Raw genomic sequence first — 23,541 nt, forward strand, 5'->3', positions numbered from 1 at the left:
TGTCACTCCATCCATGAAAGATCCTCAAAATTTGGCCTGTTTCTCTGTCTACCAGCAATTGCCCACTGCTGTGGCCAAGACAAAAATTTTGACTTCTCTCCTATAACCAGCTTTGCAAATGGCCTCTGGTGGGGAAAAAAAAAATCAACTTCTAATTTTCAGTTCACTGCTGCTTCAGGAGTTTTCAGCTGAGATCAACGTGTGTCCACTGGGGCTTTTCTCATAGTCATTTTCCCCCAGCTCCACAATGCAGTGGTTGAATATCCCTATCCAATTTTTTTGGCTTGTCTTTCAACTACAGGGGAACCAGTGGAGGTGATGAGAAATAAACTGTTCTTTAAGTATGTTGGACCTTATCTACAGATTGGATGCTGAGGGTGAGGAAGAATCAAGAGTGGCTCCAAGGTTTTCAGTCAGAATTAATTTGGTGAAAAAATACAGCATATCAATTTAGTCATTTGACTTGGGAAGACATACATGCAAAAACAGATTATTGACCAATAAGTTGAATATTTATAAATAAGTCTCTGTAATGTACTTGTGAATTTGTCTTTATACACTTATTGAAATGTAGTGGGTAAAGTGCATACAGTTGTTAACTCTAGGATATGTGTTTGTATGGTAGACAAAAGCACTTTCAATTTTTTTTAAGCATTTAAATGGTTTTGCGTGATCTTGTTCTATTTTTTATTTCAATTTTATATTTGACCATATTTTGTGCCATATATTTTAAATTCTTTCAGAATTTTAAAGTGTACTTACAGTTCTAAATTAATACTGAGTTCAATATGACTAAGCACTCTTTTTTTGTTGTTGTTTTCAGGTACAGGATTTGGTTCTCAAGAATGTTATACTGAAATTAATTCTAGGGCTGATCGAAGTGGAAATTGTGGTTTAACGCCTGGTGGATACACAGCTTGTAAATCTAAGTATGCTTTAAGAAATTTATTTTAAATCTTCTATTTACTGCCTTAAATTTGAAAATGTCACAGACAAGTTTATATGTAATCACAATATTACCTGACCATAAAGTAAGTTCATATTTAAGCAAATATGTCTATACTTCTCTTTCTCATATGTATCCAAATTATACTTTGTACTTTCCCACAAGGTATTCATTTTACATGTCCAAAACAAAAACAAACAAAAAAAACCACCGCCGTTGAGTCAATTCTAACTAATAGCAACCCTGTATAAAAAACACTAAGGTTCTATAATTAATGCATCAGTTAAAAGAACTGATCATTTTTATTTTGTATGCCACCACTCTAGTTTTACAAAAGATAATCATCTTCATAGTGGTGAAATAAAAAATTATTTTTTTTTACTTCCCAGGAAGTAGACCACAGTGTTTATGAATATTTACTCTATAGGCAGACTTCTTGCTTTGAAATCCTATTTCCACTTTTGGCCTATTTGTGTGATTTTGGGTAAGGACTTGAGTTTTCTCATATGTAAAATATAAATGGTATTTGTACTATTAACGTCATTTAGTTGGTGCCAGTGCTGAATTTAAATACTCAGAATGGGAACTGACACAGTGTTCATTATGTCAGAGTTAACTATTTTTATTTGAATATTACTGAAACATACTTTTTTATTGTAATATTTTGATACTGTCTAAAACCTACTCTGGAAATAAAATTCAAAAGTCTGTAAAAATATTCAAGTTTCGTGAATAGTATAAGAAATTCCAATATACCCTCTACCCAGAAGTACCTTTTTTTTTTTTTTTTGCATTTTTCTCCATTTGCTATACCATTCTCTTTTTCTGTCACTTTGCTCTCTTTTTCCCTCTCTCTCTGCATACTTTTTCCTGAACTATTTGAGTGTAACTTGGAAACTGTGCTTCTTTACTTCTAAATTAATCACTGTGTCTTTCTTGAAAATAAAAAGCTTTTTTATTTTCCATTTCTTTTTTCTTCATTCATTCTTTTCTCTATTCTTCATTTCTGTTGCTTTTTTTCCCTAGTATTTCCTTTTGATTCTTACAGTTTCCATTTCTCTGTTGACACTACCTCTCTGCTCTTCTGCATTGTCTATGTTTTCCTTTAGTGTCTTTAGCATATTAATAACAGTTATTTTAAATTTTTGTCTGATAACCCCAGCAACAGCCTAATAGCTGAGCCTGGTTCTGATACTTGCTTTGTCTCTCCAGACTGTGTTTTTTCTTGCCTTTTTGCACGTCATGTGCTTTTTTGTTGTTTAGAGTAATGGACACTGAAGTAAACAGACTTTTAGTGTGAGGATACATGTTAATCTTTTCAGAAGTTGGACTATGTTTAGTGTTTCTTATATCTAGGCACTAAGCAAACACACACACAAAGAAAACAATTGCCCTCGAGTCAATTCTGACTCATGGTGACTATAGAACAGAGTAGAACTGCCCCATAGGGTTTCCAAGGAATGCCTGGTGGATTTGAACTGCCGACCTTTTGGTTAGCGGATATAGCTCTTAACCACTACACCACCAGGTTTTCTAGCTAGGCACTAGAAGCTTCAAATTCTTACAGTGGAAATCTCTCCTCCCTCATGACTTTGGGGCTAACTTTTATGACATTCCTCAGAAAGAGTATGTGTCTTGCAGCTAGCTCTTTCAGCTGTCATTCATTGTCATCGAATCAATTCCACCTCATAGCAGCACTAAAGGACAGAGTAAAACTACCTCATAGAGTTTCCAAGGCTGTAATCTTTACAGAAACCCTAGTGGAAACCCTGGTGGTGTAGCGGTTAAGTGCCATGGCTGCTAACCAAAAGATTGGCAGTTTGAATCCACCAGGCACTCCTTGGAATCTCTATGGGGCCGTTCTACTGTGTCCTACAGAGTTGCTGTGATTCAGAACTAACTCGATGCCAGTGGGTTTGGTTTTCTGGTTTTTTAATCCTTATGGAAGCCGACTGCAACATCTTTCTCCCATAGAGTGGCTGGTGGGTTCGAACCTCTGTGCTTTAACCACTGCACCACCCGGATTTCTTGTTTCAGCTGTAATCCACTGTTACAAGAGGCTTGTTTTTGTGGTGGTGCGGTGTGGGGAAGGGATGTTCTCCAGTCTTTGAACAAATTCTCGGTCTTTTAATGTGCCTATGTCTCCGGTGGAAATGCTGGTGGTGTAGTGGTTAAGAGCTACAGCTGCTAACCAAAAGGTCAGCAGTTCACATCCACCAGGGGCTCCTTGGGAGCTCTATGGCACAGTTCTACTCTGACCTATAGGGTCACTATGAGTCGGAATCTACTGGAAGGCAATGGATTTTGGTGTTTTATGTCTCAAGTATGTGGCCTTCCAAAGTGTTTCTGTCTCTCCTCCAGGTGTAGAGCTCTCCCCAACTCCTTATCACCTAGTCCCTTCCATAGCTACAGCATCCCCACCTATTTTCTTAAACTCATCTCTTTCATCTCTATTGTTGACTATGACTTTTAGTTACTATCTGTTTCTTAATTGAGTCATGAAGGCTGGAGTGGGAGGAAGTTTCCCTCCCTAGTTGATATTGAAAAAAATAAAATAAAAACTGTTGTGGTTAAGTTGATACCAACTCATAGTGACCTATTGTAGGACAGAGTAGAACTGCCCCATTGGGTTTCCAAGGAGTGCCTGGTGGGTTCAAACTGCTGATCTTTTGATTAGCAGCCATAGCTCTTAACCACTATACCACCAGGGTTTCCAAGCTAAGGTTAGGTTTCAGAATTGCCATCTGGTGAAGTCCCTCCACCTGGAGATTAGCCCTTTGTTATGGAAAAGAGGCAGGGAGGGTTTTACCATTGCTACTCCTCCCTTCCCCCTGCTAGGATTGTTGCTAGGTGCCCTCCAGCTGGTTCCCACTCATAGCTACTCTATGTACAACAGAACAAAACACTGCCTGGCCCTGTGCCATCCTCACAATCATCGCTATATTTGAGCCCATTGTTGCAGCCATTGTGTCAATCCATCTCGTCAAGGGTCTTCCTCTTTTTCACTGACTCTCTAACTTACCAAGCATGGTGTCCTTTTCCAGGGATTGGTCCCTCCTGATAACATGTCCAAAGAATGTGAGACAAAGTCTGGCCATCCTCACTTCCAAGGAGCACTCCGGCTGTACTTCTTCCAAGCCAGACTTGTTCGTTCTTCTGGCAGCCCATGCTAGGACTAATGGGCATCTTTTTCAAATCCTTCCCAAGAGAACCTGTGGGATTCCTGGATAAAACGTGTAAAGAGATGGGAGTGCCTCTATCACTGCACATCCTGGGAGCTTCTCATTCACGCTGGGAGTCAACACTCAAACCCATTGTTGCTGAGTCAATTCCGACTCATAGCTACCCTACAGGACAATGTAGAACGGCCCCATAGGGTTTACAAGGAACAGTTGGTGGATTCAAACTGCAGACCTTTTGGTAGCAGCCTAACCCTTTTTAACCACTGTACCACCAGGACTCTAGAGTCGATACTCAGTCTTCAGAAATTCAACAAAATTACAATTTAAATACATATTCCTAGTGGCTTTTTTTTTTATGGTGGTGCAGTGGTTATGAGCTTGGCTGCTAAATGAAAGCTTGGCTATTTGAACCCACCAGGCATTCCATGGGAAAAAGGTGTGTGGCAGCCTGCTTCTCTAAAAATTACAGCTTTGGAAAACTTATGGGATAGTTCTATTTGTCCTACAGGGTCTCTATGAGTCAGAATCCACTGCGAGGCAACAGAGTGGAACAAGATGCCCATTGGATTCTGCTCCAGATAAACAAACCTCGTATGCCGTCTCTCTGCATGTACTAAATTTTCGAGATTCATGGAGGCAGTTTTCCCTGTGGCATCAGCTCTCTGTAGGACCCAAGAAGTCATTGGTTTTAGTTTGTTCAGTTTTTTCTTATAAAGACGGGGTAATGACTTCCAAGTTCATTATGTCAGAGTACTTACTTATAGAGCATTTTTAACATCTTTATTAAGATATAAATTACCTACCATAAAGAAGTTATTCATCTTGTGTATTTATTTTTTGGTAAATTTGTAGATTTGTGCAAAAATCACCAGAACTACTTTTAAAAAAGTTTCCTTTATTCCACTTTGCAATCAATCCTTCCTCCTCACCTCAGGCCCAGACAATCACTAATCTGCTTTCTATCTTCATAGATTTGCCTTTCTGAAAATTTTGTAAAAGCGAAATCTTACAATATATAGTCTCTGTGTTTGGCTCCATTTAATTGCTTGAGGTAAATTCCACTATTTTAGCATTTTTGATAGAATTAGCGTGTGTGTGTGTGTGTGTTTAGCATAGTACAGAATTTCTCAGTTGGTATATCATCAGTTCCTGGAGATATATTTTACCCGGATCGCTTTATTGCAGCTTGGATTACCTCCTACAACACTGTCAGTTTTTGATCATATGCTACCTACTGAAATGGTTGAACGTCAACCAATTCTTTTTGGTACAGCGACTTTCTGTGTTCCTTCCATCTTCTTTTGATGCTTCCTGCGTCATTCAATATTTTGCCCACAGAATCCATCAAAATCGCTAGTCAAGGCTTGAATTTTTTCCTCAGTTCTTTCAGCTTGAGAAATGCCGAGCCTGTTCTTCACTTTCAGTTTTCTCTCTCCAGATCTTTGCGTATGTCATTATAACACTTTACTTTGTCTTCTGAGCCACTGTTTGAAATCTTCTGTTTGGCTCTTTTACTTCATCATTTCTTCCATTCACTTTAGCTACTCTATGTTGACGAGAAAGTTTCAGAGTCTCTTCTGCTGTCTGTTTTGTTCTTTCCTTTCTTTCTTATTTTTTTAATGACCTTTTGCTTTCTTCTTTTATGATGTCCTTGATGTCATCCCACAACTCTTCTGGTCTTGGGTCATTAATGTTCAATGCATTGAATCTATTCCTGAGATTGTCTCCAAATTCAGGTGGGATATACTCAAGGTCATATTGGCTCTCTTGGACTTGTTTTAATTTTTTTCAACTTCAACTTGAACTTGCAAGTGAGCAATTGATGGTGTGTTCCACAGTCGGCCCCTGGCCTTGATCTGACTGATGATATTGAGCTTTTCCATTATCTCTTTCCACAGGTGCAGTCAATTTGATTCCTGTGTATTCCATCAGGCAAGGTCCATGTGCATAGTCAACTTTTATGTTGATGAAAAAAGGTATTTGTAGGGAATAAATCATTGGTCTTTCAAAATTTAACCATGCAATCTCTGGCGTCCTTTCTATCACCAAGGACATATTTTACAATTACCGATTTTTCTTCTTTTTTTCCAACTTTTCTATGCCAATCATCAGTAATTATCAATACATCTTGATTGCATGTTTGATCAATTTCAAACTGCTGAAGTTGGTAAAAAAAAAATTTCATTTCCTCATCTTTGGCATTAGCAGTTGATGCGTAAATTTGAATAATAGTCTTATTAACTGGGCTTCCTTGTAAGCATATGGATATTACCCTTCCGCTGACAGCACTGTACTTCAGGATAGACCTGGAGATGTTCTTTTTGATGATGAATGCAATACCATTCCGATTCAAGTTGTCATTCCTGGCATAGCAGACCATAACCAAAACCAAACAAAACCTACTGCCATCAAGTCAATTCCGACTCATAGCGACCCTATAGGACAGAGTAGAACTGCCCGATAGAGTTTCCAAGGAGCATCTGGCAGAAGATCCGAACTGCTGACCTTTTGGGTAGCAGCCGTAGCACTTAGCCACTACGCCACCAGGGTTTCCTAGCAGACCATATGATTGTGCAATTGAAAATGATCAATACAGTCCTTTTCAGCTCACTAATGCCTAGGATATTGACCTTTATGCATTCCGTTTAATTTTTTCCTAGATTCATAGTTCTTACATTCTACATTCCTATTACTAATGGACGTTTGCAGCTGTTTCTTCTCATTTTGAGCTGTATTGAAGGCATTGTCAAAAAATAAGGCTCTAGGAATTGATGGAATACCAATTGAAATGTTTCAACAAACGGATGCATTGCTGCAGATATTCATTCATCTATGCCAAAAATTTGGAAGACAGCTACCTGACCATTTGACTGGAAGAGATCCATATTTGTGCCCATTCCAAAAAAGGCAATTGAACAATATCACATGCAAGAAAAAATTTTCTGAAGATCATTCAAAAGTGGCCGAAGCAGTACATTGACAGGGAACTGCCAGAAATTCGAGCTGGATTCAGAAGAGGACATGGAACAAGGATATCATTGCTGATATCAGATGGATCTTGGCTGAAAGCAGAGAATACCAGAAAGATGTTTACCTGTGTTTTATTGACTACGCAAAGGCATTCGACTGTGTGGATTATAACATATTATGAATAACATTGTAAAAAATGGGAATCTCAGAACACTTAATTGTACTCATGTGGAACCTGTACATAGACCGAAAGGCAGTTGTTCTAACAGAACAAGGGAATACTCTGTGGTTTAAAATCAGGAAAGGTGTGTGTCAGGGCTGTATCCTTTCACTGTATGTATTCAATCTGTATGCTAAGCCAGTAATTGGATAAGCTGGACTATAAGAAGAACAATGCTGCATCAGGATTGGAGGGAGACTCATTAACAACCTGAGATATGCAGTTGACACAACCTTGCTTGCTGAAAGGGAAGAGGACTTGAAGCACTTACTGATGAGGATCAAAGGCTATAGCCTTCAGTATGAATTGAACTTCAACTTAAAGAAAACAAAAGTCCTCATGACTGGACCAGTAAGTAACGTTATCATGGACAGAGAAAAGATTGATAATTGTCAAGGATTTTATTTTACTTGAATCCACAATCAATGCCCATGGAAGCAGCAGTCAAGAAATCAAGTGACACATTACATTGGGCAAACCTGCTGCAAAAGTCCTCTTTAAAGTGTTTCAAGCAAATACGTCACTTTGTGGACTAAGGTGTGACTGACCCAAGACATGGTGTTTTCAATCGCTTCTTATGCATGGGAAAGTTGGACAATGAATAAGGAAGACCAAAGAGGGATTGGTGCCTTTGAATTGTGGAACATTAAATATACCATGGACTATCAGAAGAATGGATATATCTGTCTTGGAAGAAGTACATCCACAATACTCCTTAGAAGCAAGAATGGCCAGACTTCGTCTCAGGTACTTTTAGACATATTATCAAGAAGGACCAGTCCCTGGAGAAAAACATGTTTCTTGGTAAAAAAGCCCACCCACTGCTGTCGAGTCAATTCTGACTCCCATCGACCCTGTAGGATGATTAAAACTGCCCCATAGAGTTTCCAAGGGCACCTGGTAGATTTGGACTGCCAACATTTTGGTTAGCAGCTATAGCACTTAACCACTACTATGCCACCAGGGTTTCCAGGTAAAGAAGAGGGTGTCATGGATTGAATTCTGCCCCAAAAAATATGTGTATCAATTTGGATAGGCTATGATTCCCAGTATTGTGTGATTGTCCACCATTTTGTCATCTGATGTGATTTTCCTGTGTGTTGTAGAACCTATCACTATGATGTTAATGAGATGGATTAGCGGCAGTTATGTTGATGAGATATACAAGATTAGACTGTGTTTTAAGTGAATCTCTTTTGAGGTATAAAGGAGAGACATAATTAGAGAGATGGGGGACCTCATACCACCAAGAAAGTAGTCCTTTGGACCCAGGGTCCCTGCACCTGAGAATCTCCTAGTCCAGGGGAAGTTTGATGACAAGGACCTTCTTCCAGAGCCAACAGAGAGAGAAAGACTTTCCTTGGTGCTGGCACCCTGAATTTGGACTTTTAGCCTACTAGACTGTGAGAAAATAAATTTCTCTTTGTTAAAGTCATCCACTTGTGGTATTTCTAGATGACTAAGACAGAGGGTCAGCAAAAAAGAGGAAGATCCTCGACAAGATGGATTGACACAATGGCCGCAACAATGGGCTTAAACTTTGCAAGGCTGGTGAAGATGGCAAAGTACCAGGCAGTGATCTGTTCAGTTTTACATAGGGTCGCTATGAGTCAGAACCAATTGGACGGCACCTAACAACAACAACAACAGGATTTCTTATTGCTGACTAGTATTTCATTGTATGGATATACAATTTTTTTTTTTTTAGCAATTTACTAGTCGATGGGCATTTAGATTGTTTCCAATTTTTGGCTCTATTAGTGAATAATACTGCTGTGAATATTCAACACTATTTCTATAGACACGTTTTTCATTTCACTTTGTCGCATCATTAGAAGTGGAATTGCTGAGCCATATGGTAGGTATATGTTTAACATTTTCAGCAACTGCCAAAATATTTTACGAAATGACTGTACCTGTTTACATTTCCATCAGCGATAAAGTTCTAGTTTCTCTACATCCTCACCAATACTTGGTATTTTCAGATCTTTTTGCTTGTTTTCTGTAGCTTGTTTGTTTGTTCTTTCATTCATTCATTTATTTTTTGCCATTCCGACAGATAGGTAGAGGCATCTCATTTGGGTTTTAATTTGCATTTATCTTTTGTCTTATGAAAATGACCACTCTTTCATTTGGTTATTAGACTTTGGCATACCTTATTTGATGAAATGTCTGTAGCCCGTTTTTAAATTGGGTTTTGCTGTTCTTATTATCAATTTATAAAAATTCTTTACATACCCAGGATACAATCTATATCAGACATAGGCTTTGCACATCTTGTCTCCTTTTTCTTTTTAAAATATTTATTGTGTTTTTGGTGAAAGTTTACACAGCAGATTAAATTCTTATTGTCAATCTTGTATTTCTTTTTCTTGATGATGCCTTGAGAAGAGCAAAAGCTTTTTAATTTTGATGAAGTACAATTTATTCACTTTTTTTTAATGGACCATGATTTTGATGTAATGTCTAAGAAATCTAGCACAAAGTTGAATAATAGTGAAGCCGGAGGTCTCTTTCTTATTCCCAGTTGAAGGGGGACAGTATTCAGCCTTTCAACTTTGTTTGCTGTTACTACAGATTGCACGTACAGCTTCATCAGGCTGAGAAATTTCCTTTCTATTCCTAGTTAGTTGGGAATATTTGTTACGAATCAGTCCTGCATTTTGTGAAATGCTTTTTCTGTGTCTGATGAGATGATCATGTTTTGTTTTGTTTTCTTGTTTGTTTCCTTTATTCTATTAATTGATTTTTAGGCATTAAACTAGTCCTGCGTTCCTGGGATAAATTTCATCTAGTCATGGTGTATCATTTTTACACGCTCAGGGTTTGGTTTTCTAATATTTTGTTAAGGATTTTCTTGTCTGTGGTCATCATATCGTTATGTCTTTGCTTGGCTTTGATATCAGGATAATACTGGTCTCAAAGAATGAATTGAGGAGCTTGGGTCTATGCTCCTGATTTTCTAAAAGAGTTTGTGTAGTATTGATATCTCTTCTTTAAGTATTTCATAGCATTCCCCACTGAAGTTACCTGGGTTTGGATTTTTCTTTATGATGGATCTGATGTGAATTGAGGAGCATATTTAGGCAGTTTTAAAGTTTTCCTCTGGTGTTAGTTCATCAGTCCTTCTCAAGTCTCCGCTGTGACATACATGTAGCCTCCCAGTCAGCTAGGGATGTGGTATGAGGAGGGTGTATCAGCCATGGTGGCTTAGTGGCTAAGAAGATCAACAGTTTGAATCCACCTGCTGCTCCTTGAAAACCCTACAGGACAGTTCTACTCTGTCCTATAGGGTTGGTATGAGTCGGAATCGACTTGATGGCAATGGGTTTGTTCAGTTTTGGTATGGCTCTGTTATTTCCAAGACTACTTCTTCAATTGCTGGCTGGTCTGCCACTAATCCCAACAGAGACCGCAACCTCAGGCTAACAGTGCAGCTGATTTCCGCCATTCATTTCCCACTTTTACTAACAGTGCCACTGGATGACGTTGTATGCCCTCTGTTCCAAATGAAGAAAGCCCACTTTGACATTGAAGCTATTGATTTTCATGGCCAGCCATGCCCTGGTAAAATGAAGCATCAACTGAGCTGACAAAGAAGAGGGCAACAGACACCTCCAAGAATGCCAAAGCTTTTCCACAGTTCTTACCCAATGTTTTAGCAGCTTTTCATGCTTCTTAGTCCGTTGTTTGCTTTTGATCAATTTCCACAGTGGTTACTTTTGACATTTTTTACCAGTTTTATACTTGTTTGGGGGAAATAATTGGCCTATATCTTCTCTTTCCCATGTTGCTGTTAGTGTCTTTCAATTCAGTTACGACCCCTGTGACCCCGTGTGTTCCAAGTAGAACTGTACTCCATATGGTTTTCAAGGCTCTGACCTTTTGGAAGTAGGTTGCCAGGCATTGCTTCTGAGGCACCTCTAAGTGGGTTTGAACTCTCAAGCTTTTCATTTTCATTTACCTATATGGTTGTATTTCTTTGTGTCTGATTCCTTTGTATTTCTGCAAGCTTCCATCCAGGATAAATTCCCTACAACTTTTAATTTTATTTTGTTCAGGACTGCTGGTGATACATCTTTTTATGTATTTTCTAAAAATGTCTTTATTTTATTTCAATTTGGAGCGTATATTCTCTGCAATAGAGTGGGAAGATGGATATCTTTTTTTTCCTTTCTGCTGCTTTTTTTTTTTTAATTTTTTTTGTGCGTTAAGTGAAAGTTTACAAATCAAGTCAGTCTCTCACACAAAAACTTATATACACCTTGTACGTACTCCCAATTGCTCTCCCCCTATTGAGACAGCACATTTCTTCCCTATACTCTCTCTTTTCATGTCCATTTCACCAGCTTCTAACCCCCTCTACCCTGTCATCTCCTCTCCAGGGAGGAGATGCCAACGTAGTCTCAAGTGTCCACCTGATCCAAGAAGCTCACGCCTCACTAGCATCCCTCTCTATCCCATTGTCCAGCCCAATCCCTGTCTGAAGAGTTGGCTTTGGGAGTGGTTCCTGTCCTGGGCCAACAGAAGGTCTGGGGGCGGTGACCACCAGGGCCCTTCTAGTTTCAGTCAGACCATGAAGCCTGGTCTTTTTATGAGAATTTGGGGTCTGCATCCCACTGCTCTCCTGCTCCCTCATGGGTTCTCTGTTGTGTTCCCTGTCAGGGCAATCCAATCATCGGTTGTAGCCGGGTGCCATTTAGTTCTTCTAGTCTCAGGCTGATGTAGTCTCTGGTTTATGTGGTCCTTTCTGTCTGTTGGGCTCATAATTACCTTGTGTCCGTAGTGTTCTTCATTCTCCTTTGATCCAGGTGGGTTGAGACCAACTGATACATCTTAGATCGCTGCTTACTAGCGTTTAAGACCCCAGATGCCACTCTCCAAAGTGCAATGCAGAATATTATCTTAATAGATTTTGTTATGCAAATTGACTTAGATGTCCCCTGAAACTATGGTCCCCAAACCCCCACCCCTGCTATGCTGGCCTTTGAAGCATTCAGTTTATTCAGGAAACTTCTTTGCTTTTGGTTTAGTCCAGTTGTGCTGACCTTGCCTGTATCGGGTATTGTCTTTCCCTTCACCTAAAGTAGTTCTTATCTACTATCTAATTAACGAATACCCCATCCCACTCTCCCTCCCTCCCCTGTCTCGTAACCATCAAAGAATATTTTCTTCTCTGTTTAAACTATTTCTGTAGTTCTTATAATAGTGGTCTTATACAATATTTGTCCTTTTGCAACTGACTTATTTCACTCAGCATAATGCCTTCCAGATTCCTCCATGTTATGAAATGTTTCACAGATTCCTCACTCTTCTTTATCTATGCGTAGTATTCCATTGTGTGAATACAGATAGTGGATATCTTATTTCATCTTTGAAAATACCACTCAATAGTCTTTTGACTTTGTTTCTGTCAGAAAGTTAATCTTCAATTTTATTATTGTTCTCTTTTGGCTAATGCTTCTTATTTTTCTGTTTTTTTTTTTTAAAGATTTTCTCTGTGGTTTACACCACTACCATTTGCATGTGTCTCAGTGGCTTTATTTTAATACATAGTGTGTATAAATGCTTCTTGATTGTGTATCTTACTGTCTTGTCAGTTTGGGACCCATAAAGTTCATGGTAGGTACTATGTTTGAGAAACTGAAAAGGAAACACAGTAGGCTGGTAATTAGGTAACTTCATTAATGGTCTTTTTGGATAGAACAACCTTGAAATTGATGATGGTTAAGGGTCACAAAAAAGTGAAGGACTCATCAGAAAAAAATTAATCTAACTTATTAGGAAGTAATTCATAATTATTAAAATGGTGTTATAATGAATAATTTATGAAAGCACCCTTATATTTTTTGTATTTAACAATTAATTGCACACATCCTTTTGCGAGCATTAAATGTATTAATCTTTTACTTTAAAAATGATATACTATGCTTCTCTGTATTGGAAAGTAATGATTTCCATTTATGGATACATTTATAGAGATCTGCAATGTGGAAAATTAATATGTGATTACAAAAGAGATACAATATTTAAAACCCGTGAAGCCATTGCTCTTTATAGCAACGTACGAGGGCGTACCTGTGTCACCTTGGAGTATTCCAATGATCACCCTAAGAGCCAACTTATGTGGGTAAAAGAAGGAACTATTTGTGGTCAAAATAAGGTAGGCAGTCTTTTTTCTCAAGTAACTTCCTAATAGTCTAAATTTTTAAATTATATATTTAGAATTTTTCCTTCTAATGCAAGTACACATTCAATATAGACTATTTGGAAAATAAGAAGTAATAACAAAAAAATAAATAATAAAATAGGTGATATCATTATGATTGTTTCTTTGGCTATTTAGTACTTATCTCATGGAAATTATGTGTATTTACTGAATTCCAAATCATACTGTTTATTCACTCTATTTTATTATCTCACATTACACAGAGAGTGCTTCTGATATCATTAATTATATTTTGACATAATTACTTTAGAATAACTGTTAAAAATAATAAATGCCCATTGTGGCGATGAAAATAATAAATAATGAACATAAGAAAGCAAAAATAAATCCAAGTAACGTATCTAAGATATAATTGCTCTTTCCATTTTAATGAACATCCTTACATCAAGTGTTCAACAACTATGTGTACATAAATACACACGGACAAATATGTGTATATATGCAGATACATATATACACGTATATATACATGTACATACATATACACACAGATGTAGATGTATTTATCTAACAATGTAAAAATCTTTACAAAAGCAATGTGAGTCAGGAATTGTGTGGGAAACTAAAACTACCCAAACCAAAATCAAACCCATTGCTGTCGAGTTGATTCCGACTCATAGCGACCATATAGGACGGAGCAGAACTGCCCCATAAGGTTTCCAAGGAGCGCCTGGAGGATTTGAGCTGCCAACCTTTGGTTAGTAGCCGTAGCTCTTAACCACTATGCCACCAGGGTTTCCAGAACTACTGAGAGTGGCTTAAATAATTTGTGGTTTATTCTTTCCCATCGTGTAAAATAATTTTGGAAGTTATCAGACCAGAGCAGTTATGGGGCTCCCCTATGTTATCAGGGATCTTGACCGAGTCTAGTTTTCAGCTACAGACCCTGTGCAGCAATCCTCCTCTTATCCATTCGCAAGAGATGATGGGACTCCAGCCGTCTCCACATTTCAAGCAGGAGGACTGGAAAGAGCTAAAGGGAGCAAAGGGTGCATGCCAACTTTATTCACCACAGTTGGTGAACAAGATGAAGGATATCCAATAGTCACAACTCTGCCATAGAATTTATAACCAAAATGATGCTTTATCAATTAGATATTTACCTCAGCAGCCAGCTTTAAAACTTGTTACTGTTCATCATTAATAAAACAATGTATGATAATGTTGAAGTTTTATTTACAGGGTAGGGAGATAGAGAAGCTGGTAGAGATCTTGGGGAGATGTTTATACAAATGGTGGCCTCAAAACTTTGTCTTAATATGTATTAAATATTTCTGTCTATTGGCATATGAAGATCAAGCTAGCTGCATGTTGAGTGCTCTAACAATTTTTATGTATTATTCAAATTAGACTGTCAACATTTTTGAAGTACTTCATATACAAATGTTTATTTGGATTTGAATGAACATGTTATCCCAAGACATTTGAAAATTCCCTTTGTCAGCAACAACAACAATAAAGCAGTAGATATTTGATCCTATGCATATTATTTCAACTCTCAGATGTTGGTGACTGTTGTTGTTAGGTGCGTGGAGTCAGTTCTGACTCATAATGACCTCATGTACAACAGAATGAAATATTGCATAGTCCTGTGCCATCCTCAAAAGCGTTGATGTGTGTAAGCCCTGTGTAAATCCATCTTTTCGAGGGTCCTCCTCTTTTTCGCTGACCCCTCTACCTTACCAAGCATGATGTTCTTCTCCAGGGACTGGTCCTTCCTGATAACATGTCCAAAGAACGTGAGACTAAGTCTGGCCATCCTTGCTTCCAAGGAGCACTCTGGCTGTACTTCTTCCAAGACAGGCTTGTTCGTTCTTCTGGCAGTCAATGGTATATTCCATGTTCTTTGCCAACACCATAATTCAAAGACATCCATTCTTTGGACTTCCTTATTCATTGTCCAGCTTTTCCATGCATATGAGGTGATTGAAAATATCATGGCTGAGCCAGGCACACCTTAGTCCTCAAAGTGACATCTTTGCTTTTCAACACTTTAAAAAGGTCTTTTGCAGCTACCATGTGTCCAACAGTTTGTCGTACATGTGGTGGCTTTTGTGTTGCTGTGATACTGGAAGCTATGCCATATTCCAAATTTCAAATGTCAAATACCAGCAGTCACCCATGGTGGACATGTTTCGGTGGAGCTTCCAGACTAAGACAGACTAGGAAGAAGGACCTGGCTGTCTACTTCTGAAAAAATTGGTCAGTAAATATTGTCTGATATAGTGCCGGAAGATGAGCCCCTCAGGTTGGAAGGCACTCAAAATATGACTGGGGAAGTGCTGCTTTCTCAAAGTAGAAACCTTCTGTCATCATGTTGGTTCCAACTTCTAGTGACCCCATAGGGTTTCCAAAGCTCTAAATCTCTATGGAAGCAGATTGCCACATCTTTCTCCCGAGGAGCTGTTGGTGGTTTGGACCTGCCGACCTTTCAGTTAACAGTCAATCACTTTAACATCAAAGTAAAGTGGACCTTAATGATGTGGGTGGGGTCAAGCTTTGGGACCTTCATTTGCTGATGTGGTACGACTCAAAATGAGAAGAAACAGCTGCAAATATTGGTGACTGGGCATAAAAAATTGCTATAAACCTTAAAAAAAAAAAACTTACCACCTATAAAAAACCAAACCGTTGCCATCAACTCTTGACCCAGAAATTCAAGTAGAATATGTAATTGTATATATATGAGCATAAAATCATGTATACATTATGATGTATATCATCATAAAATCTAATGTGAAAACGTTTTGTCACACAAGTAAACACGTATGCTCATTAAAATATTTGAGGAAGATCAGGCTGGGAAATATCAGCGCATGATCGAGGGAACCACTGATGGAGCCACAGGAGGACACAATGGAGACAAGAAAAGCCCAGCCTAATGTTATCATTTCCACAATCTGGCATCTCTACTATGGCTACACCAGGGAGGACATGAGGAAAATGGCACCGCCAATGAAAACAGAGATGATGAGAAACGTGAACACCATGCCACACTTTGGTTTTATTTTTTTCCTTAAGTAAGAAATTTAAAAGGATAGGAAAAGCTCTTTAAAATGTGGGCAAAGTAATTCATATTTGTCTCTGAAAATGATCTTCCATAATGGAAAAGAGAAACCGGTTTTAACCTACTGAAACATAAACTGTTCACATAAAAGAATAAAACCTTGACTTATAGGTTGTAAAAGGTCTTTAAAATCATAATGTTTTCTAAACTTCTGAGACTTTTTTTTTTTTGCTTAACATTCCCTATCTCAGTTAATTGTATCATCACCAAGATGGTTAGACAAGCCAGAAACCTTGATGTCATTGACACATGTCTCTTTGTATCCTCCATATACAATCCATCCCTGAACTCAGGGGCATTAAACCTTTTAACTCTCAAAGATTTCCACTGGTTTCCATCTCTACAGCCACCACTCAGTTCCATGCTATGGTTGTTTTTTTCCTGGCCTACTGTAATGGCATTCTAATTTGTGCCTCCAGATTTTCTCTTGCCTTTTCCATTCTTTTCCAAAACATACTTTTATAAACCTTTCCTCTTTCTGATTAAATCTCTTAATACAGCCCATTGTTTTTTGGTTAAAGGCCAACCTTCTGAGAAAACTATAAAACTCTTCACTACCTTTCCAATGACAACTTCTTTCAAATCGTGTCTAGCTTTTTTATTTCTATGTTTCTATCCCTTACTCTATAATACGAGCAGCATGACAGTTGGTTTTATTCACTGCTGTGTCACCAGAGTTAGGCACATAGTAGGACTCAGTTTATTTAATGAATAGTTGAATGACCACTCTCTCTATAACAGCCACACTGCTCCTTCTGTTTCTCCATGGTTACATACAATTTTCCACAGTAAGCCCATTTTAAAAATTGTTTATTTTCCTATAAATATTTCATCTCTCATTTGTGTCTAATGAAGTCATATTTACCATCGGGGCTCAATGAGAAGGTTTTACTGTTGTCACATATTAGATATGTTTCATATATTTTATACTATCATATAAAAATATTTTATGATAGTATTTACTGCATGTTATCTGTGCTTTAATTTATATCTGCATCGCCTATCCCTTTTATAAGCAGGAACAGGCTGCTATTGTTTTCTTTACTCCTATATAATCAAGTCTCATGTAGTGTTGGAAACATTGTAGTACTATAAATTAATAATTTATCATTAGTACATTAATTAATACATTTCATTCCAGTGTAGTATGGAATCCATTTAATCCAATGACAAATCCAGATGGCATGTGAGATAACTTATTTTGGCTGATTTCCTTTTCAGGTTTGCAAGAATAAGGAATGTGTAGATTCCACATACTTGAATTATGACTGTACTCCAGAGAAATGCAATAGCCAGGGTGTAAGTACCAATGCTGTGAGGTGAGCATACAAATCATTTAGACTGATTCCTGGTGGGGGGGGGGGGAAACACAGTTGCACACACACACTAACACACACCTTATCTGACCTAGGTATTATTTTGTAATTCTACTTGAACATATATAATTGTAGCTGCTTCTTTTGTGAGGTCTTCTTTTTCCTGGTTTCAGGTATGCAATAATAAAAAGAACTGTCATTGTAACCCTACCTATCTACCTCCAAATTGCCAATATGCACATGAATCATGGATAGGAGGCAGTGTTGACAGTGGAAATTTTCCACCTACTATACCCGGCCTCACTGGTTAGTATTAATAACAAATGGAAAACACTTAAAATGTAATTTTTAATTTATTAAATTTAATAAATGATATTTTGTTTATCAATTTGTATTCAGATTCTGTTTGGGCATAAAATAAAAAGCCACATATGGCCATTTAATTTGTGTGTCACTTCCAGAGAGTAGCGAATGTGGTAACAAATATATGTTCTAAGTAAGATATGTCAATTGGGACCCAGGCAGTAAAGCAGTAAGTATTTTTGGTCCATCAAGGCATTACATAACACATAACGGAAGAGATGAAAAGCCAATCAAAAAATGGTGAGGCATTCCAAAGATTAGTAACATCAGGAATCCACTACCATTTCTTAGAGCTTGAGGGACAATATAAAGATGTAGTATTGCCAGGGCAGAATCTGAGTCATCTAACATGACATGTAATCATGGTCAGAGTTGCATAGCAGAATCTGAACCCCAGGGAGAGATGTTATCCAGCGTGAACTAGAGGTATAGAGGATATACATTTTCTGTTGGAGTTACTTGAGTGAAAAGGGGAGAAATACCCTGACTAACTTCCTCTTCTGAGCCTCCAAATTTAATTCAGTCATGCCCATTGGCCAAACCTATCTAGAAGACAGAAGCTCAGGGAACTTGGGGAATGTAGTTGCTTGCACTATTGACCAAAGTAAAGACTGGAATGGATTTCAGAGCAAGCCAGCAGCAAGGCAGCATCAGTGGCACTGAATTGTACATACAGAAATTGTTGAATTAGTGTAGGTACTGTTGTGTATATTCTTAACAGCAAAGAAATCATAATATTTAAAAAATTATGATAAATTTAATGCATTATTAGGATATTTCCATTTTAGTAGTAACAATTCACTTGCAATACCTTGTCTTTAGGCAGGCTATGTTGTTTTTGTCCATGCACACACACACCACTCCCCAACAAGCAGTATAAACTATTCCTTTCCTAGAATCCAGGTTGGTCTCACTGATACAATTGGCCAATAAATGTGGCAGAAGTGACAGTTTGGGACTGCCATGATCTTACTCTCAGAACTCTCATTCCTGGAACACCCATCCTGTTGCAAATCAACACTTAAGTATGAAATATGACTATACTGATTTACAAAAATACAATCATCCAAATAAGCCCTTCCCAAACTCATGATCCACAAAACTGTGAACAAAATGAGGTGATCGTTTTAAATTTCTAAACTCCACAGTAGTTCCTCACACAGCAGTGGATAACAGAAATAACTTGGGAACCAGAATGACTGGTTTCTATTACAAGAATCTAAAATAATGTGGCATTAATTTGGGAATTGGATGGTAAGTGGAAGCCAGAAAACATTGAAGATTGTTAGTATATATTGAAATTGTCTTGAGAAGACTGTTGATAAAGTCTTCAAGGACAGTTGAAAACGTGTAATTGGAAGATAGAGAAACAGGACATTTATTATGAGGTGGTAGATTGTTTGGCATCACTGTTGCTTATAGTAATGTTGAAAATAGAACTCATGTTTCTGGCTGACCAGATTTCTTGGTAGATTACAAAAAGTACCAACGAATATGTCTAAATTATCTGTGATAAAATATAATAAGACAGTGAAAATTAATGAAGGAATAGTTCAATTTTCAAATAGAATATAGAGCAAATATAAAATAGCTAGGATTTTTGTATGTTTGTTTAAAAATAAAACTGGTTTTCATTTCTTGTCTTTCCCAGCAAAAGGGTCTTAAATTAAGAAATGGCCAAACACCAAACTAAAATGCCAAAGATAAAGTCAACCATGTGATTGTAAATCCCTCTGTTAAAACATCAGAAAAAAAAAACTTAAGATGATACCTTTCATCTAGACAAAAGGCCTTCTAAGTAATTTATGGCAATGCTGCATAAAGATTCTCAAACAATAACACAATTAAGAATCATAAATAAGATATACCATAGCAGCATCACGAGGACCCATTATAGAAAAAGGCTTCTCTATATCTTATCAACAGCCACAGAGATTTGTGGGTGTAGCCTTTGTCTAATGGGTGCATTTTAAATATAATATACAAGAAAGCCAAACTTTTTTAAAGAAATTATATCAACTTGGGCTGAAGATGATCAAGATAATGCATAATGTTCTTTTGACTGCCAATTAATTACAGGCAGGAAGCAGGCCAGTAAAGCTACTCAGCTTTGAAAAGGGCTATTCCTCATGGAAAAGAAAGTGTAAATCAAAGAGTAGGACCCAAAAGCCAGAAGCCAAAACTTGGATCTGTGGGTTTAATTAAGATAAACCTTCAAGAACAGAAAACAAACAACAACAACAAAAAACCCTGTAGTTCCAGGTGGCTTCATATGTGAATTCCCTCAATTTTTTTAAGGAGGAAATAGCGCTTTAAAATTAGTGTGGGATCATCCCATCAACTCATTTTATGAGAATAACATATTTTTTTTTATACCAAAGCTAGACAAGGAAATTAAAAAATTTTTAAAAAGGAATATTTCAGAGCTATATCCTTCATAAATATAGACTCAAAAGTCCTTAACAAAATACTATATAATTATTATATTATTGTTATATTTATGTATATATGGAAACCCTGGAGGCATAGTGGTTAAGAGCTGCAGCTGCTAACCAAAATGTTGGCAGTTCGAATCCACCAGGTGCTCTTTGGAAACCCTATGGGACAGTTCTACTCTGTCCTATGGGGTCACTATGAATTGGAATCAACTCAGTGACAACGGGTTTGGGTTTTTTTAATGTATATGTAAGGATATTAGAAGGATAACAGTCCAGACCAATTGGAGTTAATTCTAGATGTATAGGAGTTTTAATATCTGAATGCCAATCACTACAATTCACCAAATCAATAAAATATTATTGTCTCATTTGATTCACAGAAGTCATTTGATAAAATTTAACATCATTCATTAGACTAAGAAAAAAATAAAATCAGCAAACTACTAACAGAGAAAAACTTCCATCTGATATAAGAATATCAAAAATAACTTGAAGCTAATACGATATGCTATGATGAAATATATGATGTTTTTCCAATAAAATCTATTCCCAACACATCTATTCAACATTTTACAGTAGGGTCTAGCCAGTTCAATAAGGAAAGAACAAGAAATAAAGGGCATAAAGATTAAAAAGATGAAATAAGGCTGTCTTTATGTGCATGCTATTAGTTATATAGAATATCATAAGGAATCTATAAAATACAGTTCTAGAAATAGTATCCTTTGAAACTTCATAGGAAACATACAAAAATCAGTTGTATTGCTGTGTAACAGCAATGGTGAAAGGAAGTCAACTTGAAATAAATACCATTTACAATACTATAATACAATACAATAATATAAAACACTATAAAAAATACTATAAAAAAATTTAACAAAAGATGAAAAGAAATGTTAAATATCCAAATAAATGGAGAAATATATCCTGTATTTATTGGAAGACTTCATATTGTTAAGATGGCAATTCTCACCAAATTAAATCTATGGATTAAAAAAATACCAATTATAAAAGCATGCATCGTTAAAAGAAATGAATGGCTTGATTCTAAAATATACATAAAAGTACTTAGAATAGTCAAAACAACCCTGAAAAAAAGAAGAAACGAGAACTTACTCTGCTTGCCATCAAGATTTAGTATATAGTTACATTAATCAAGATATTGTAACATTGCTAAAGGATTGTTTTTAACGTTCTCTTATTCACCTCACTGGTAAGGGAGAGATTCTTGCCCTAGGGTTGTGGAGATGGCTGAATACCTGCAAATAACACTGCAAAAAGAGATCAACAACAGTTTATTAGTGATAGATACTAACTCTCTGCAGAAGGAAGAACCACATGCTAAGCAGAGCCACATGGGGGCTGCACTCTGGTGCAAAGTGAAATAACTAGGGCTGTCAGAGGCAGGCTTTGTAGTGTTAAGAGGGTAGGGTACCCCTTAGTCCCTGCATGTGAATGTGATTGGCTTGTTTGAATAACCGCGTAGACTAATAGGGAACTGAAACTCACTACTCAGGAGTAAGCCAGAACTGCACCCGGTTGTTTGACGAGGGGACCTTACACATGGGAACAGAACGGGGAGGAGAGCTTGCAATTAGGTCATTCAGGGGCCTCCTGATTTTACCAGATGTCAAACTGAAACCAAATCAAACCCATTGGCATCAAGTGGATTCCAACTCATAGTGACCCTTCAGGACAGAGTAGAACTACCCCATAGGGTTTCCAAGGAGCAGCTGGTGGATTCAAACTGCTGACCTTTTGGTTAGCAGCGGAGCTCCTAAGCACTGTGCCACCAGGGCTCTGCCAGATGTCAAGGCAGCATTGAATTCCAGCCTTAATTTTAGACTTACACTATAAGGATCGATATACAGATAGATCAATGTATTTGAATAGTGCGTTTAGAGATATACCCACTAATATATGGTTAATTGACTTTTCAGTAAAAGCACAGAGTTAGTTCAATGGGGGAAGGAAAGCCAATTCAAAACATTGTACTCAAACAACCAGATATTCATATAGGACCAAATGAACCTCCAAAAATAACATGCTTAACACTTAATATGACATTGATTATAAACCTAAATGTAGAAACTAAAACTAAAGTCTAGAAGGAAATATAGGGAAATTTCTTCATGACCTTGGGATAAGTAGGTTAGATAAGACATGAAAATACCTATCAATGTCATAAAAGATCATTTGGACTTCATTCAATTTTTATGATATGTATCATATTTATTACTAAAAATAGAGTATTGGGAAAAAATTCAATCTTACAAGATCACACTTTAATTTTTCTCACCTATATTATTTTTTTTATATTATTAGACAGTCCTGAAACGAGACTACTGAAAATAGAAAGTCTTCAATATAAAACGGGATAGAAATATTATGTAGGAGTTAAAACAGTCTTTCTGTATTTATTCTGTCAACTGAGGTACTTTATATAAAAACAGGTTAATTATAAATTATAAAATAGTGTACAATTTTTATTTTAATGTTGTTGGGTGCTGGGGAGTAGATTCCAACTCACAGTGACCCTATAGGCTAGACTAAAACTGCCCCATGGGTTTTCTAGGCTGTAACATTTACCAAAAAAAAAAAAAACAAAAAACCAAACCCACTGCCTTCGAGTTGATTCTCGACTCATAGAGACCCTATAGGACAGAGCAGAACTGCCCCATAGTGTTGCCAAGGAGCGCCTGGTGGATTTGAACTGCTGACCTTTTGGTTAGCTGCCATAGCCCTAAGCGACTAGCCACCTGGGTAGCAAATCTCCACGTCTTCTCCTGCAGCCCATCTGGGTGTATAAC

The 23,541-nt window shown here is 37.3% G+C and overlaps 1 protein-coding gene across 1 annotated transcript in view; it reads left to right on the forward strand.

Annotated features, from left to right (window-relative positions):
- The window catches only part of LOC126065482 (disintegrin and metalloproteinase domain-containing protein 2-like), a 113,959-nt gene that overhangs the window by 87,721 nt on the left and 2,697 nt on the right, over window positions 1-23,541 (forward strand). The window contains exons 16-19 of the mRNA XM_049865503.1: window positions 824-929; window positions 13,298-13,481; window positions 17,836-17,913; window positions 18,104-18,236. Of these exons, the coding sequence (XP_049721460.1) occupies window positions 824-929; window positions 13,298-13,481; window positions 17,836-17,913; window positions 18,104-18,236 (501 nt within the window). The remainder of the gene's footprint in view (window positions 1-823; window positions 930-13,297; window positions 13,482-17,835; window positions 17,914-18,103; window positions 18,237-23,541) is intronic.

The sequence above is a fragment of the Elephas maximus genome, chromosome 22 (assembly GCF_024166365.1).
Source record: "Elephas maximus indicus isolate mEleMax1 chromosome 22, mEleMax1 primary haplotype, whole genome shotgun sequence".
NCBI classification, from domain to species: Eukaryota; Metazoa; Chordata; class Mammalia; order Proboscidea; family Elephantidae; genus Elephas; species Elephas maximus.